This window comes from Prorops nasuta, unplaced genomic scaffold, assembly GCF_024137725.1.
Source record: "Prorops nasuta isolate Cenicafe-Biocafe unplaced genomic scaffold, Cenicafe_Pnas_1.2 PNAS00004, whole genome shotgun sequence".
Taxonomy (NCBI): Eukaryota; Metazoa; Arthropoda; class Insecta; order Hymenoptera; family Bethylidae; genus Prorops; species Prorops nasuta.
The window spans coordinates 3,380,142-3,395,586 of NW_027116801.1; the positions used below are offsets into that span (position 1 = coordinate 3,380,142).

The 15,445-nt window shown below is 34.7% G+C and overlaps 1 protein-coding gene across 1 annotated transcript in view; it reads left to right on the top strand.

Moving 5' to 3' along the window:
* The window catches only part of Octalpha2R (alpha2-adrenergic-like octopamine receptor), a 100,463-nt gene that overhangs the window by 79,297 nt on the left and 5,721 nt on the right, over positions 1–15,445 (top strand). The window contains exon 2 of the mRNA XM_066725772.1: positions 14,845–15,222. Coding sequence (XP_066581869.1) covers positions 14,845–15,222 — 378 coding nt within the window. The remainder of the gene's footprint in view (positions 1–14,844; positions 15,223–15,445) is intronic.

Here is a 15,445-nt window from a genome sequence, read left to right on the forward strand (position 1 = left end):
CTAAAGAGTTAAGAGCGTGAGAAACACCAAGTGAAAATAACTTTATAAACTTGTGCATACCGGCTTTGAGAATTGCATTCCTGATCTTGATCATTTATACAGAGAATAAGTGCATTACCTTTAAAAGCATCGACTCCTATAGATACAAGTTTGATACTTCTTACAATGGATGTAAAGTTCATAAAAGCCCTTGGGTAAACTGTGATTCTAATTTTGGGACAAACTACTAACAAAGATAAAATAAACCACTAGGTTAAGATAACAATTTCTAATTATAATTAAGTAACAACCTATATCTAATATTTATATATATATGCATCGCTTGCTGGTCTCTCTCTCTCTCTCTCTCCTCTCATCTTTCTCTCTTAACACTCTACATACTCTACACACCGCTAAGTTTTTTATGCACATGTGTTTACATTTAAAAAAGGTCATTTGACCATAAAAAAGATAACCTCAGTTTTAAATAACATTAAATGAATAAAACGACGATTTACAAAATGTATTAGCAGTTTCTTTCGAGTTAGTTTTATTCAGAAAAAGATAAATAAAAGATTCTCAGTGGCTTTTCCATTTACAATTTCTATTCTCGTGTTGAATTAATCATAACATAAGTGTTAAGCATGATCGACCGGAAGGTTAGTCTAAGCCGAAGGGCATTTGCCGAAAAGTATGCAGCAACCTTATCATTGTGGTGGATTATAGTATCTTTACGGTTTGTTACACGGTCACGGGTCATCGCTCAGGCTTGTCGCTGATGCGCGTCCCATTTGCGAGAAGCGACCACCGTGTCCGATCACCACGTTCCACTGACTAAGCTCACACCAAATACCGTCATCTTCTTTTTCAAACATTTTCCCCTTTTTGCATTATTCTACCCCACCGCCTCTTCTCCCTTCCTCAAACATACACGCACACTTTTTAAAATGATTAACATTTCCACCCCCTCTTTTCGCTTTTGGCCTTTCCAATCTCGCGCTACCAAATCAAACACAGGCGCAATTTTAATTCTTTCCATGCGTGTAATTTTTTCCGGGACTATATCCCTTTAATCTCTCTTTTCCATTATTATGTAGTCAAAGCGCGTTTCGCACTGTTACATGATTTATTTACTTTGATGTTGACAAAACTGGTTCATCAATTCGCCCTTTTTAAATCATGGAAGTTTTCACGATAATGCAATTCACAGTGGTTTTATACAGAAAACTATATTGCACAGGTAGCTGAAATTTGTTATAGATCTGTGTTAAAGCCTCAAAATAAACCATAATCTAACGGTTTTCTTAATAGGGATGGTTCCTGAATAAGGTATTCTTATAATTAGGCCTAGTATATATAGCAGTCCTTTATTCCCATTTTGGTATGACCAGTTGTACGAAATTTTACTCGGTGCCAATGCTTCCTCTTGCAGATCTTTATACAAATACAGAAAATACATTAATTCGACTAGTAATTATATTTAATTCTCCATAGATTTGACTTTCACTCAAATATAATATTTTAGCATTCAGATAATGATAAGGAGATACTTATTATTTTCTATTAGTGAAATTTTCTCATTATAAAGTTTTCCACGTTGACTTTATAATTTATCCGTAAATCCATATATGTATAAGCAGCGGTAAACAGTGTGAGGCGTAGGGCTTGGTGGGATAATTGGCTCGTTCCTGGTTAGTCGGCAGACCAATACTGGAATTGAGGCTTCGCTATATTAGGAGATGAGCGCGAAATCGTAGCTACAGCGTGCACTTTCCTAGTATTGGTTCACTCTCGCGACACCGCAATGCACAATAGGGTCGATAACTGTGGAATATATTTGAAATCGCTCGGTCCCTAGACTCGAATTTACATTCGATTTGTTGTACGAGTTCAACAAGTCGAACGTTTCAGTCTACCTTGAAAATTCATTGAATACCATGGGTTATGCAAAACAAGATAGAAAAGAAGTACAACAGTAGTAATAGTGAAATAGGTAAGATAGTATATGTTAATTTGGATAAAAGCAATATTAAATGTATTCAAACTACTTATAACGATTCAGTTGAACGTTTATTAGTATTTAATTAAAGGACAGAATTACTCAGATAAAAAGTATCCTCAATTTCATTAAAGCTCAGAATCATTACCAGCAAAGTTCAATTGAATAAAATTTAATAGAATTTCAATTTCCATTGATACACATGCATAAACAAAGTGACCTATTTTAATATATATATAATATCTATTTGTTATCTTATTCTCATCAAAGCTTTTTTATGCAAGCCTGGTAACATGACAATATTATATTTTTTTTAGATATTGTGTTGTATCCATGAAATATTTATGAATAATTTGTTTAATTTTCTCTGGATGCATTTGGAAGCTATAAAATAAATTCATAGCTTAGCATCGTCAACTTTTCAGAATTTCCTTTATATAGGTCTTTATTCACGACCCAGTGACTGAAATCTGTAAAGACAAAATCGTAATGACTGCTATACTATATTTGACAAACATGTCGATAAGGATAATATCGATCGACGATTAAAAAGAGGGAGGACGAACAAGTGACCTGCTAACTTTCTCTATCACTCCTATATTGCTTCACCTATTTTAATAAAAACACAAATAATATCCGATTTTTATATTAATCGAAGAGGTAGTGTAACAGCAGTGACAGAGAGAGAAAGAGAGGGAGAGGCAGCGATCGAATCACTTGTTTCTTTTTGTCTATCGATCGTCAGCCAATAACATGCTTATCGTCATATTTATCCCTTCCAATCATGTTTTTATCGTTTTTAGCTGGAGCGAATTATAAGTGACGTACCCTGTATACTATTAGAAAGAGTCACCCTGTAGATCGCCATGGCTATATACTTAACACAGCTTAACTCGCGTGCCAAATACCAATTAGTGTTTCATGACTGAATTGAATGCGTTATCAGTCTTCCGTTGAATGTACTGTCAATATAAATTACTTTTCAAAAGTTTCGCATCGAAGATTGAATATTTGTGTCTCATAAAAGTATACTAATTCGATCAATTGATTTCCCTTCGTTCCACGTCTAAAGTTTATAAATGCTTCCCTTTCTGCTGTGAGCACAATAAGTCTTGCTTGGCGTATGAACCGCATTATATACGCGTGGCAAAAGTTTCATAATTGATCCAACTTTTCTTTTCTCTGCCCAATTTCCCCGGAATGAAGAGCTTATAATACTTGTTGACATTTTTAGTTGTTTGCAGGGTGGATACTGCAATAATGGGCTATAACCAAATAATACTGAAATTTATTCGTGAATTAAAGGCCATTTGTCGAACCGTAACCGCAATAGCGATATATGACACGTTTGTACCGTTAACGTTGATTCCGCGTACGACCAATTAGGATTCGCGTTTCGTTTTTCAACAAAAAAACGCGGAATCACACAAAATTTCATGACACCGTTTCGAGCTTTCACTCCTTTAAAAAAGTAGTATAACCTTTTATTGGTCATACCCATTCAACTTTTACATTCATTCTGTCGTCTTTTCAAACGACTAAATCTTTAAAACAATTAACTCTTCTTGTAGTAAATAAAAACAAACAGTAGCATCACATTTAAGCTCTAATAAAAATTATCGACGATTGTAGCATGGTTTATTTGCATTGCACTAAAGGATAAATAAACGTTAATATTTGATAGTCCATTTGACATAATATCATTTTTTACCAGCTTTTGTTGAACGTAAGCGTATATTGGCCTTCAGAATTGGAGCTTAGCTTATTTCGCGAGGATTCAGAAAATTGCGATGAATTCGTCAGTATAAAATCCGGGTGGTCTATCGCGATGGTTGCGATCGTGCTAAAAATCAATTACGATGGACTAGCTGACGCACCGTGTCTGTGAAAACGTGCAAGCTGCGATAGGTACCTACACAGGTTCTATATAGCATACATGTAACGTGTTCTAAAAATAGATACCAAATATTAAAATTACAAAAGCTAGGATCCATATGCTGGAGAGTTTCATTTAAACACCGATGGTCCTAAAATAAATGAAATACAGTGTGCTCAGTTTTTGGTATATTAATACTATATATGCAAAGAACAAATTTCTCTAATTAAAAATGAAATAAATTATCGCATACGGTTTATAAAAATGAAAATATTTTTACACCAATAATGGTAGACAGTCACCTTTTCGTCTTGACATGTGGAATTATTTTTCCAGCTTATTATATTCGTAACTATATAGTGGGTTACGAAAAAATTTAAGGTTTTGACTTTAACCTGGCGTCAGTTGTAGAAGACTGAAAAAAGCAAACGAAAATTAAATACCTATCGAATACACAGAGGATCGAGCTTGAAATGCAATTTTCGGTATGCATTTCTAGACTCTTTTTTATCTGTCTACCAGGAATAAAACTCTTTTATTTTAAGTGATATTTTCAATTCGTATCATATTTGACGTGAAATCACTCGCTATGCAAAAAATTGCTTTGCACGGATGAAGAAAATGACAAACAAATTCACGAAAAGTAAATATAAAAATGAAAATCGTATTGTTTTATAACGAAACGGTCTGTCTTCTTTTAAATAATAGGAGAGACCCAGGACTAGATTTTGCAAGGTGTAAAAAGTGCAGTTTAGAAAATATTGTAGAAAAATTTATCATATAGGGATATGTAAACAGGACATAAGCGTTGAGAATAATGTCTGCTAACACTTTATGCGTTTAGTCACGTTATTAATGTTCACCCACTAATACTAAAAACAGCTTTTCATTTTTACTCGTGTAACATCTAGCGTCGTTCTCCTTTACACAGAAACGAAATGTTCTTTATTTCCTCGTCAAATATTGTTTCGCAAATGAAGAAAACTCTCGTGTATAAGTAAACTAGAAATAGGTTAGGAGCTAGTTAGAATACAAAATTACCCACCTAACCATGCAATCTGAGATACCAATGCACTCGATCGACCTTTAATAATTAGACTGTAGCCAATATATTGACTCAGCAAAGTTAAAATCTACACACACACAGTTTTCAAATAATTGGTGATCCTTTTTTTGAAATCCGAGTAAAATAAATTACTCCAAGGATAGTAAACATTGACAAGAGTTGACCTGCAGCAAGCAGAGAACCATTTGCTACACATGACGCGACATTAAATGCACATTTGCTCATTAAGCAAAGACTGGGAATAAAAGAGGTCACTATTTAATTGTTATACACGATAAATTAAACTTTATTAGAGTCATTCGGGGTAAAACTGTGCGCAGGGAGTAAATGGGCGCATCGCCCATATCTCCGACAGCAGAAGATAGAGTAACAAATTATTCCCAACGAACAAAATCGCCACTATAGTTTTTGTGTTAAAGTATTAAGGTTTACGATTTTCATATTTACATGTTAGCACGTGTAAAAGTCATTTTCTCCATTTTTTCAAATCAGTAGCTGAGGAGAGAAATAGGTAAGAGGACTTGTGTATGAAGCGTATATGTTGATCTCAAATGAATTCTTTTTTCGCGTATGCGCTAAATTATGTTCTGTGTAGATGTAAAATGAAATAATTAGGTTGTTTCGCCACTTATTCTGAATAAGTGTAACTGTTGAACTTTTATTTGTATGTAAAGCGAGAATGTCAAAAATCACTCCATTATGCAGAATAGAAAGCTGCTGTTACTAAAAACATTAATAAAACAAGGGAAAATTAATTTTAAAATGTTATAAATTTTTTTAATATCCTTAAAATATTTATGTTATTCCATTCATTATATTATGCATACATTTCCCCCAAATTGGGTGCAGAATTGCCAAAAATAGTGGGTAAATGTGCATAAAGTGTATGTTAATCATATCATGTTAATTTTATGAAAAATCTAAAAGAACTATTTTTTGTGCCAAGCTTTTTCATCTTTAATAAATACTTAATTTAAGTATTTCCCACTTTTGCAATATATTTCATAACTATTGTTTACCATATCTTAGAAATGAAAACAGCGATTACTTGACCCAAATGTCTCAAATCGTTATAAAGCTGAGAAATAAGTTTTTGTCGTAAAATAAATCTTAATTACTTAGTTTGTTACCTGTTAATTTAAATGCAATACGTACGTAGCAAGCTAAAAGACTTTTAAGATGAAAATATTACAGGTTTTTTATTTTATCAGATGAAACATAGCGAATGAAGTGGTTATAGAAACATAGCCAGACGTATACAACTTTATCACTGCAAAAGTTACATTTAATTACACTCTATTCTGCGAATGCTAAAAAATCTCGTTTGCAATAACTATTATTCCACGCAATTGCAGCACGAAATTGAATATTTTTATTTCGTTCTAAGCTTTCCCTCTCGCTCTTTTTCTCTAACAATTGCAAGGATTTCAGGAATAATAATTGAGTTTTCTAACATTTCTATACAAAAACATGCAAACCGATAAAGAAAATAGAGTACAAGGGATTATTGTGTGCAATTACTTGTGTTTCCTTAATCTTCTGTTATTTAATATTTTAATGTGTATCGACACAAGAATATTGGCGAGTTCAGATTGAAAATTAAATCCACCTCGGGGCAAGCTTTAGATTGAAGTCGCGTATATAAACGATTAAGAGGAAAGTGCAATCTAGGGAAAAGAGGCAGGAAGTACATCCTTCAGTTTGGGGAAAAGCACTGTGGCCTTCGTAACGCAATATTGTTTTTCCTGCAACGTACTATATCATCGTGAGTAACTTCTACTCGAACCACCCATGTTATGTCTGAACAGACAATATAAACTAAATCAAGCTTGCCCTAATTATTAATATTTCTTTTCAGTATTTATAAAGCTTCCATTCTTTTTGAAATATGATATACTGTTGTTTAATAATAGTATTATTTATCTTACTTTATTCAATAATAGATTTACGAACAATAATTGTTTGTATACCTAATTTTATATTATATCAATTCATTCAGTTTCGAAAATAAATCTTAGTTAATTGAATCAAATACAAAAAGAAATCTTTATTGCTGTAATTGACAACATGAATAATTGAGAAATAATACTATGATTAATTTGTATTTTGTTTTCAATATTGGAGGCTCGTCATTTTGACAGGTTCTATATGCTTTTTAATAACACAGATTTGATTTCAAAAAACGATTCATTAAAACAATTTACTTGACTTACGCTGTCAATCTAGTGGTATTTTATTTTTAAATAAAATATTTTTCTATCTTGTTTCTGCATATAGCTTTTACCGAAGAAAATAACTTATACACAGGAGATTGCAGTTTTTCCATTTTTCTTCACAAATGTTTTCACAGTTTTCATGCATTCATATATAAATGACGAGCAGCTCGTGATACGTGTCACTATGCGTGTGATTTATAAATATCTCATAATAAATTCTGTCTTGTTTTCTTTCATAGCTGGCCTTTCTATCCAGAAACGCTAAATTTGTATATTTATTACGTTATTTATCGTTTGCATATTTATTACCAAGTTTTTATACTTTTAGTAATTATTATTGGTCAAAGTTAAGGAATACAGAATCATAAAAATTTGCATTTTAGATTATTTTTTGTAACTTCACAGACTTTCATTACTCAAAAGAAGCATCAGCACTGCAAAACTTTTCCAGCACTAATCTCTAAAAGATCGAAAAGCAGCTTAAGGGGCTTTTCTAGCCTTCAAGCGTGAAACTCACGTGTCTCTTTATCACTGGATCTCAGAACTGGAATGAGTGACTTAGACCCAAATCCCTAGCAATGGTAGAAATGTAACAGACTGTTATGCCACAACCAGCTTCTCTATCTTTCCTCGAAGCGAGTCAGAGATTTAAACGTTGGTGCTTAAGTCTTAGATCACTGATCCTAACAATCAGTTTTTTTTTTAAATTATTTCTGGCTAGTTGCAGCGATATAAAGCTTTGTCTCCAAGAAGTCATTCTACAGATAAAACGAGATATCTTATGCTAAATTCTTTTCTTCTTTTCCTCCTTCTCGTATATAATTAAAAACTAGAAGAGCAAAGTAACATCCCATTAAGTTGGCTGAAATAGGACCATAACACAGTAACGAAGATACCCACAATTTATTGTAAATTTTGAAGAAATATTTCAATATGATATATAACACTGTGTGTTCGTGGCTGCATAAAAATTCCACTACTACTTAACTTTATCATAATGGAAAGTTTGAGCCAGCTTTTTATCATATAATGTACAATTACGATAAAGAAATTTGGACTTTATTTTTGTTATGATTTATAATGCGAGTTCAGGACCGGGCCCACAGCCTGTTGCACCAAGTATTCTCTCATACTCCTTTTTTCTGAACTTTAGATAAGAAGCTTATAAACAACGTATCAAGCTATTTCATACTTGGAAATAGTTAGCATAATGGTAAAACTTGCGTATGAGTATTAAGTTACTTGAAAATTTTTATTTTAATGTTACGCGTAGAGTGAGGCTCTAATCTAACTTTACCAATTCAGTGGAAAAAGTTGGATATTTGGTATTTCTTGTGCGCTACTCTTGAAAATCGTTTCCCACGAGTGCAGCTGTAGTCCGTACAAAATATGGGACCATACATTGCAAACTAAATGCAGCCATGTGTCTGACAGCCTCAGCAGTGAATGTGCACTACATTCCAATTACATTACGGCATTAAATAATTTTACCAGTGTCTGCGATTAAACTTCCCTCACATCTATACATCCTTTGCTAACAAAAAGTAAACAATCGTATATGCTAATAAAATCAATGATACAAAATTTTGCTTTCATTTTTACAATTCTTAATAAAATAATATAACCAATCAATACGTCAGAGATGTAAAGTAAAGTAAAAGCTTATTTTTTGTAGACACACAACATTCATAACTGTATAAATAAAATATATACCGCAATGGGGATTAGCAAAAAAATGCTGTCGCTCATAATTTTTACGTTAACTGCACAGTACGCATAATGAAAAAATATGAGAGAAAGTTGCTTTTCTCTTCAGTTTTAGGGGGGAAAAAATTGGGGAAGAGGGTAAAGAAAGAGTTAGAAAGTAAAATTGATGAAAGCGTTGGGCACGAGTTCTGTTTCATATGACTGCTGGCTGGAACGAAGGCCTGGCTATACTTTGAGAGAGGATATAGAGCAGAGTATGAGAGAGAAAGAAGAAGGGAAAGGGGAGAGGGGGGAGGGAGTAAAGCTGGTAGAAATGGAGTGTATTGGAACTGTGTAGCTGATTCGGGATGGCATTGTGGAAACAAAGGAGCGGCGCAACAAGCTCTCTCTGCATTTTCGATAGACAACGCAGTCGGATAAAAGGAAGAGCAAGTAAAAGAAGAAGATGAAGAAGCTGACGAAGAAGCATAAGCTAGCTAGAATGTCTGGACAGAATTGTAACAGAAGTAACATCGGTGAGCTGCCATAAACATAGGAAATGGTGGCCGCTTCAGCTGAAAAGAGCTGTACACACACAAAAGGTATATCAATGTCTGAAGGAAACACGTCTAAAAGAAATTTTGGAAACCGTGCCAGCCTAACGGCTGCAGCAACTTAAATTAGCTGCTATAAACATTCTCAGCAGAAGTCGATGAAATGAGAGAAAATTGCGCAAAGCTGCTTCCGTAGTTGTTTACATTGCAAAAGAGTTCCTAGTCTAGTGGAATCTTAAATAGATCAATGATGTTTACGTTCTATGTATATGGAGAATTTGTTTACACCTATAACACTGTTTTAGCACTCTTAGGCAATATGTACGTTTTGAATTATTATGTCATATAGGATTGTGCGTGTGTGTGTGTGGATAATATTGATTATTAGAATAATATTTTTCAAGCTAAATTATTAAACGATGTTATGCGAAATATCTCATGGTTTAGCTCCTCTCTATATAGGCTTTAATGTTTTTCTCGAACCTAATTCTCCTCTCTGACAAGGGCTTGAAGTTTTTGTTGTCTCTGATGAGATGAAATCTAAAATTAGTTGAAATTAAAACAAGCGAAGGAAACAAAAGGGTGTACGTGTTCCGAATTATCCTTCGGAGGACTATTTCAGCTTGATATCCTTGCAGGCAATTCCGTATAAATTTTAACGATAGCCCGGTTGCCGCGGCACGTGCAGACGATCATCGACCGTCGCGACGGCGCTGTCTGTATTTGTCTTCGACGTCGTTTAATGCTATTCTCAGCTGGTTTCATTCCGAAACCCTATTTTTCTGGTTAAAACCTAAAGTGCTTACTTGTTTTTAATTTACATAAATTACATTCCTTTCAATTTAGTTTTAAAAGAAAGGTTTAAGCAATTATTGTCGGTGATTAAACAGCCCCCTGGAATTCCATTGTTACATGACTTAGCTTGTGCTATTGCTTTAATTACCTCATGATTTTAATTAGAATATTTCTTAATTTATGAGTCCCTGAATGGGAATTATACCCGCTCGGCGCAAGCCATCTCTCTCTCTCTCTCTCTCTCTCTCTCTCACTCTCTCCCTCTCACTCTACCTCTTTACTTTCTTTTCTCCCTTACTTCGTCTGCCTTGTGTCAGGGAAAACTGAACAGTTTGCTATTTTGTTTTACAGTCTCTTTTTTACCTCATTACTTCTCCCTCGTCTCCTGCACACGCACGGCTTAGCACACTCGCAGTGCCATCGCACGTTTCGCTTATGCGATATTAGGCGTGGAAAACTCTATCCTACGCAGACCGAAACTTTTGTTTTTTCGAGTCCATAGAGCGCGTCAAATTAAATCGAGTACGATATAATTAAAAGAGACTGGACGTGCGCAAGGTAGAAAGCTTTTTTACTTAGCGGCTAACGATTCTGTGAAAGTTACACAAAGTGGAAAGTGCGAAATAAGACCCTTCGCGAAACTTCATCCTTTTGAAAGAGAGACAAGCAGTAGAATAAGAGAAAGAAATGGCCAAAGAAAGAGATAGGTAGAAATAGGAAAAAAATCATGAAAATTAGTAATATATTATAGTATGGCTAAAACTCACAACGATTTAAACTATTTTATTATAATTTTATGTTCAAGTGACATAAATTATCTTTCACTGCATATATATATATATATATATATATATATATATACGATCCTTTGAGATTTAAATGCATTAATTTTGCTAAATATTACAAATTGATGAAAATTATTTCTTTTCAATATTGTTATATGATAATATGTACACTTTAACGCAATACTGATAGGCGAACTAGCTATAGTTCCAACTGTACTTTCACGTTCATCGACCAAGGTACAGGGCTTTACTCTCACGAGTTTTATGTCCGTACATTTTCATCTGGTGTACTCTGTGGGTAGAAACTGCATACGTATACATATGTACTCACATATATGTACATAAGTTTATGTGTGTCTATGCACGATGTAGTTGAAACCAACTCCGCAAAACATTTCAGTTCTATAAATAAATTCCTTTAATTAAACACGTGGAGTTCACATAGATATACTGTATATTCGCTTCTAGTGTCTTCACGGTAGGGGTAATTTATTTAAACTGCTGTTTGCACTTTGAAAAAACTGCATTGTTCCGCGTCAAACCGAATCCTTCCAAAATTTGTCAATTGTTATTTTCAATGCGTTCACGTATTTCGGTGCCGTATAAAATTTAAATGTAATTAAAAACGATACGGTAAATTTATTCTTCAATCCATCAATGTTTTTTTTCTCGAATTGTGAGATTGTGAGCAAATTGGTCTCTAAATTATCCATAGATTGGAAGTAGACTTCAAATGCGGTATTTTCCTCTGTATGTATACAGTGAGAACACACATATATTTAATAAAATTAAAAAATATGGTGCACCACGCACGTAGTTTAGAATTATATACAGTTTTAATCTTGGAAATGCGACGGGGTATTCTGTTTGAATTTAGCTAAATCTCTAATAATATAAAAGTATATTAGTATATATAGTATGCCAGCTTTTTTGCCTGTCAGAGTAGATTTTCTTAGTTTCGAACGCAGCGTCATGGTTTGCTGCTTGTAATTGTAGTTATTGTTGCATTTTACTTCATGAATGTTGCATGATTCAATGAGAAATTTAACGTCACCGACTTTACTCTAGTCGAATGATTGAATAATATTAATATTTACATAAAAAGTACTTCTCTGACGTCGTTCGCTGTCTCTCAGTCATAAAAATAAAGATTATACAGGCGCCAAATTTCCTACCATGAACAAAACTGTATTTCACAAATATTATGTGCCCTCAATTATCTTTAAATGTATACGAAAACACATGTTGCATATCCACAGAATGCCGTTTATGTGCTAAAAACTCACCAAGCTGCATTCAGTGCATTATCAAGTTTAAATAAGCTATATATAAGCTCTCCAAAATACTCATGGTCGATAAAACTTTTTCGTTGTAAGCTCAACCTAAAAAAAACGATTAGAATAAGCTAGTGATTATATTCTGCACAAAAGAATCATAATAAACTTGGTATAATTATTAAAATGAAAAACTGTAAAATTTATAATTCATTTCATTATAGTCCGTGCGTGGGATTCTAAAATCTCTGTTTTGGTAAAAGCAGAATTTCGACTCCCAGAATTTGAGGTATTTCGAAAGTGCGACATTTTACTGAATAAATTAGGAAACCAATTAACAAGTATGTTTAGAGAAATTACATTCCTGTTGCATTTATACCTTGACACTCTTTGCACAAGCTCTGTTGAGAATTTAAGTAACCTGCAGAGTATTGTAAAAAAGCACTTGAACTCTACGAGTACAGTAATTATAGCAACTACTATTGTGAAAACAGGAGGCTGCTTGAGAAATTATACGACGTGTACCGTGAGAAGAATAGATAGGGAGGGGAAGATTAATCTAGCATAAAAAATGTGAGAGGAAAACGAGAGAACTTGGTTTTGAAGGGAACAGCTTCGAGAGGAGAAAAACAGCATGAAAACCTGAAGAGCTGGTTACACGAGCAGAAGTGTGTGGAAAAGCTGGGGTTGTAGGTCCTTTTCATGCGGGGGAGGGGGGAGGGGGTCGGAGGACGCATAGCTGGTCGAAACCCTCAACGCTTCACTCACAGAGCATGCTATTCCTTTCTTGGATCAGCCTATTTTTTTCTTCGGGCCACTGCGTCGCTCGCACTGCTATACGGCTTGTTCCAAGAATCATTTGTCCCATTTTTCCCCATTTTCCCATTTTCCCCATTTTCTCTCTTCTCCTCCTTTGTCAAAGTCTATGAGGGATACAGAACCTCATTATTCTCAAAAAAGACTGGATTCCCAATTGAAAATCTGTCATTGCAATTTATATCCCGGCCATTATAATTTTTTTACGATTAAGCGCGGATGTAAATTTGCGTAGATGATAAAACATCGAGAGGAAAGTCGACCAACTTGAAAATTCCTCCAATGCAAAATCTATTAGCCGTACATGATTAATGAAGCTCTGACGGTTTCCCAAGCTTACCATTCTTATTTTCATAAATTTTCATTCGTAGCTGGCGAATTGGTCGTTATATCATCCTGTGTCTTATATATACGTATACAAGCACTGCATCGCATACATACCTGTATTCTCCTGATTGCATATAAGCTTTTTTCATTCTCCCTCAAGATAAAACGAGATTCTCAGCATAAAATAATAAAGAATGCAAAATATTGCGGTATAAAGCAGAGAAAACATTTAGGAATGTATTATACTTTTCGTAGGAAAATATTTTCAAGGTATATACACGCCTGGGTCTACTTAAAAGTCGGTTAACGTACCGTGCTAGATATCAGAGTGAAAATATTTGTAAACGTAAACATCCTATTCAATTTATTCTTTTTCAGCAAAGCCCCTCCGCGAGTAACAATATTTTTAACCACTTGGCATTATCTTTGATATAATCTTAAGCCGAGTGCACCGAGCCTCGTCATGCGATAAGCTTCATCGATTCGGGCTTCTTTTAGTTTACAGGTCTAATTAGGTCCATTGAAAGTCAGGAAGGAATTTAGCGAGCGGAGCTCGATTCGTAAGGCGAAATAAAGCGAGAAATTCAGCGATAATTTCTCGTCGCGCGTCCGAGAGAAAGGAAGCAAATGAGGAAAAAAACAATAAAGAAGATCGACTATTTCGTAGGGATAGAAACGACGCTATTATATTTTGAATAAAGTGTCAAGATAAGCTCCAACGTCGTACGTCTTCCCTGCGGCGAGATGCGCATTGACTTTCGTGCTTTCATAAATTCTCATCCGGGACCCAAGAAATTGCTCGTTATTCTGCGTATTTGCGTATGCGCACCCGTGCACCTGATGCCATGGCACTTTGTACCCTTCTCGCTAAATTCCCTGACAAGTCGGAAAAGGAAAATCGAGCCGCTAAGAGATATTTACGATGCCAGAAATCTATTCGTGTCCTCGAAATCTTACCACCGCTGCGAACAACAATAAAAATGATAAGGCCTTACCTCATTCATCGTTCCTTCAAAATGTTTTAACACGTCCAATGGAATAGAAATATTTTAACGTCGAAAACCGTTTGCACCGTGTAAAAACAATTATTGTTTCTATAATTATAGAGATAGTCGTGGAAAATTCTAATTTCTGCCAAAGAAAAGAACGTATCGTCAACTGTGCACTTTATTAAAGAGAGTGTTGAAATTTTACAAGCAGCACCTCGTAATAGATTATATGTATATTATATAAGCTATTGCAATATATTCGATGGATATAAAATTACAATACAGAATTAGTCTACGAATAACACAATGCCTAATATTATATATCAAATAGAATTCCTTGGATAAAGTTGACAAATGCAAATTCATGGAAATCCAATTGATCATCTGATATTCCCTGTTGATATTAGTGTTTGATGATTATTAATAATCGTGTTGATAATCCGGAGTATTTGTCATTGACGAAATATTTCATTCTGTTTCAGCTATCCGAGGATATAGGTTACGTTCTATATTCAGCGTTGGGTAGTTTTTACATCCCTTCGTGCATCATGGTTTTCGTTTACATACGCATCTACTTTGCTGCCAAGGCGCGTGCTCGTCGAGCTATTCGAAAGCCACAGCGGCCACGACCCGCGATGCCACCGGAATCACCGGATATCAGACAAACCAGCTTCACCAGCACTCCAGCGACCGACACCAAGAAACCACCTGGTTCTCTCTTAGAAAACGTGGCCACCATCGAGAACCAGCCAGTCCAGATACCTATCGTCACTTGTGATTTCGCCAGTGACATCAGTACTTCGGAAGTTGATCCTGGTGGAACTGCCAGTATGGCCATGGAGGAAAAGGATACGTTAAAGGTCTGCCCCTCAGAAACTACTATATAAAATAAAAGAACAAATTCGTTAAACTTTCTCTCCTGTCTCTATTTAATTTCTCGTACCGTACATCTCTGAGATATCATTTCTATGAAAGAATTAAGTTGAAAGAAACTTTGCAAATTTAACACGCTAGAAAAATTTATTCAAATCGGGGACAACTCTTTCACGCGATAAATTCAGCTCGTCAAAAAGACACTTTGCA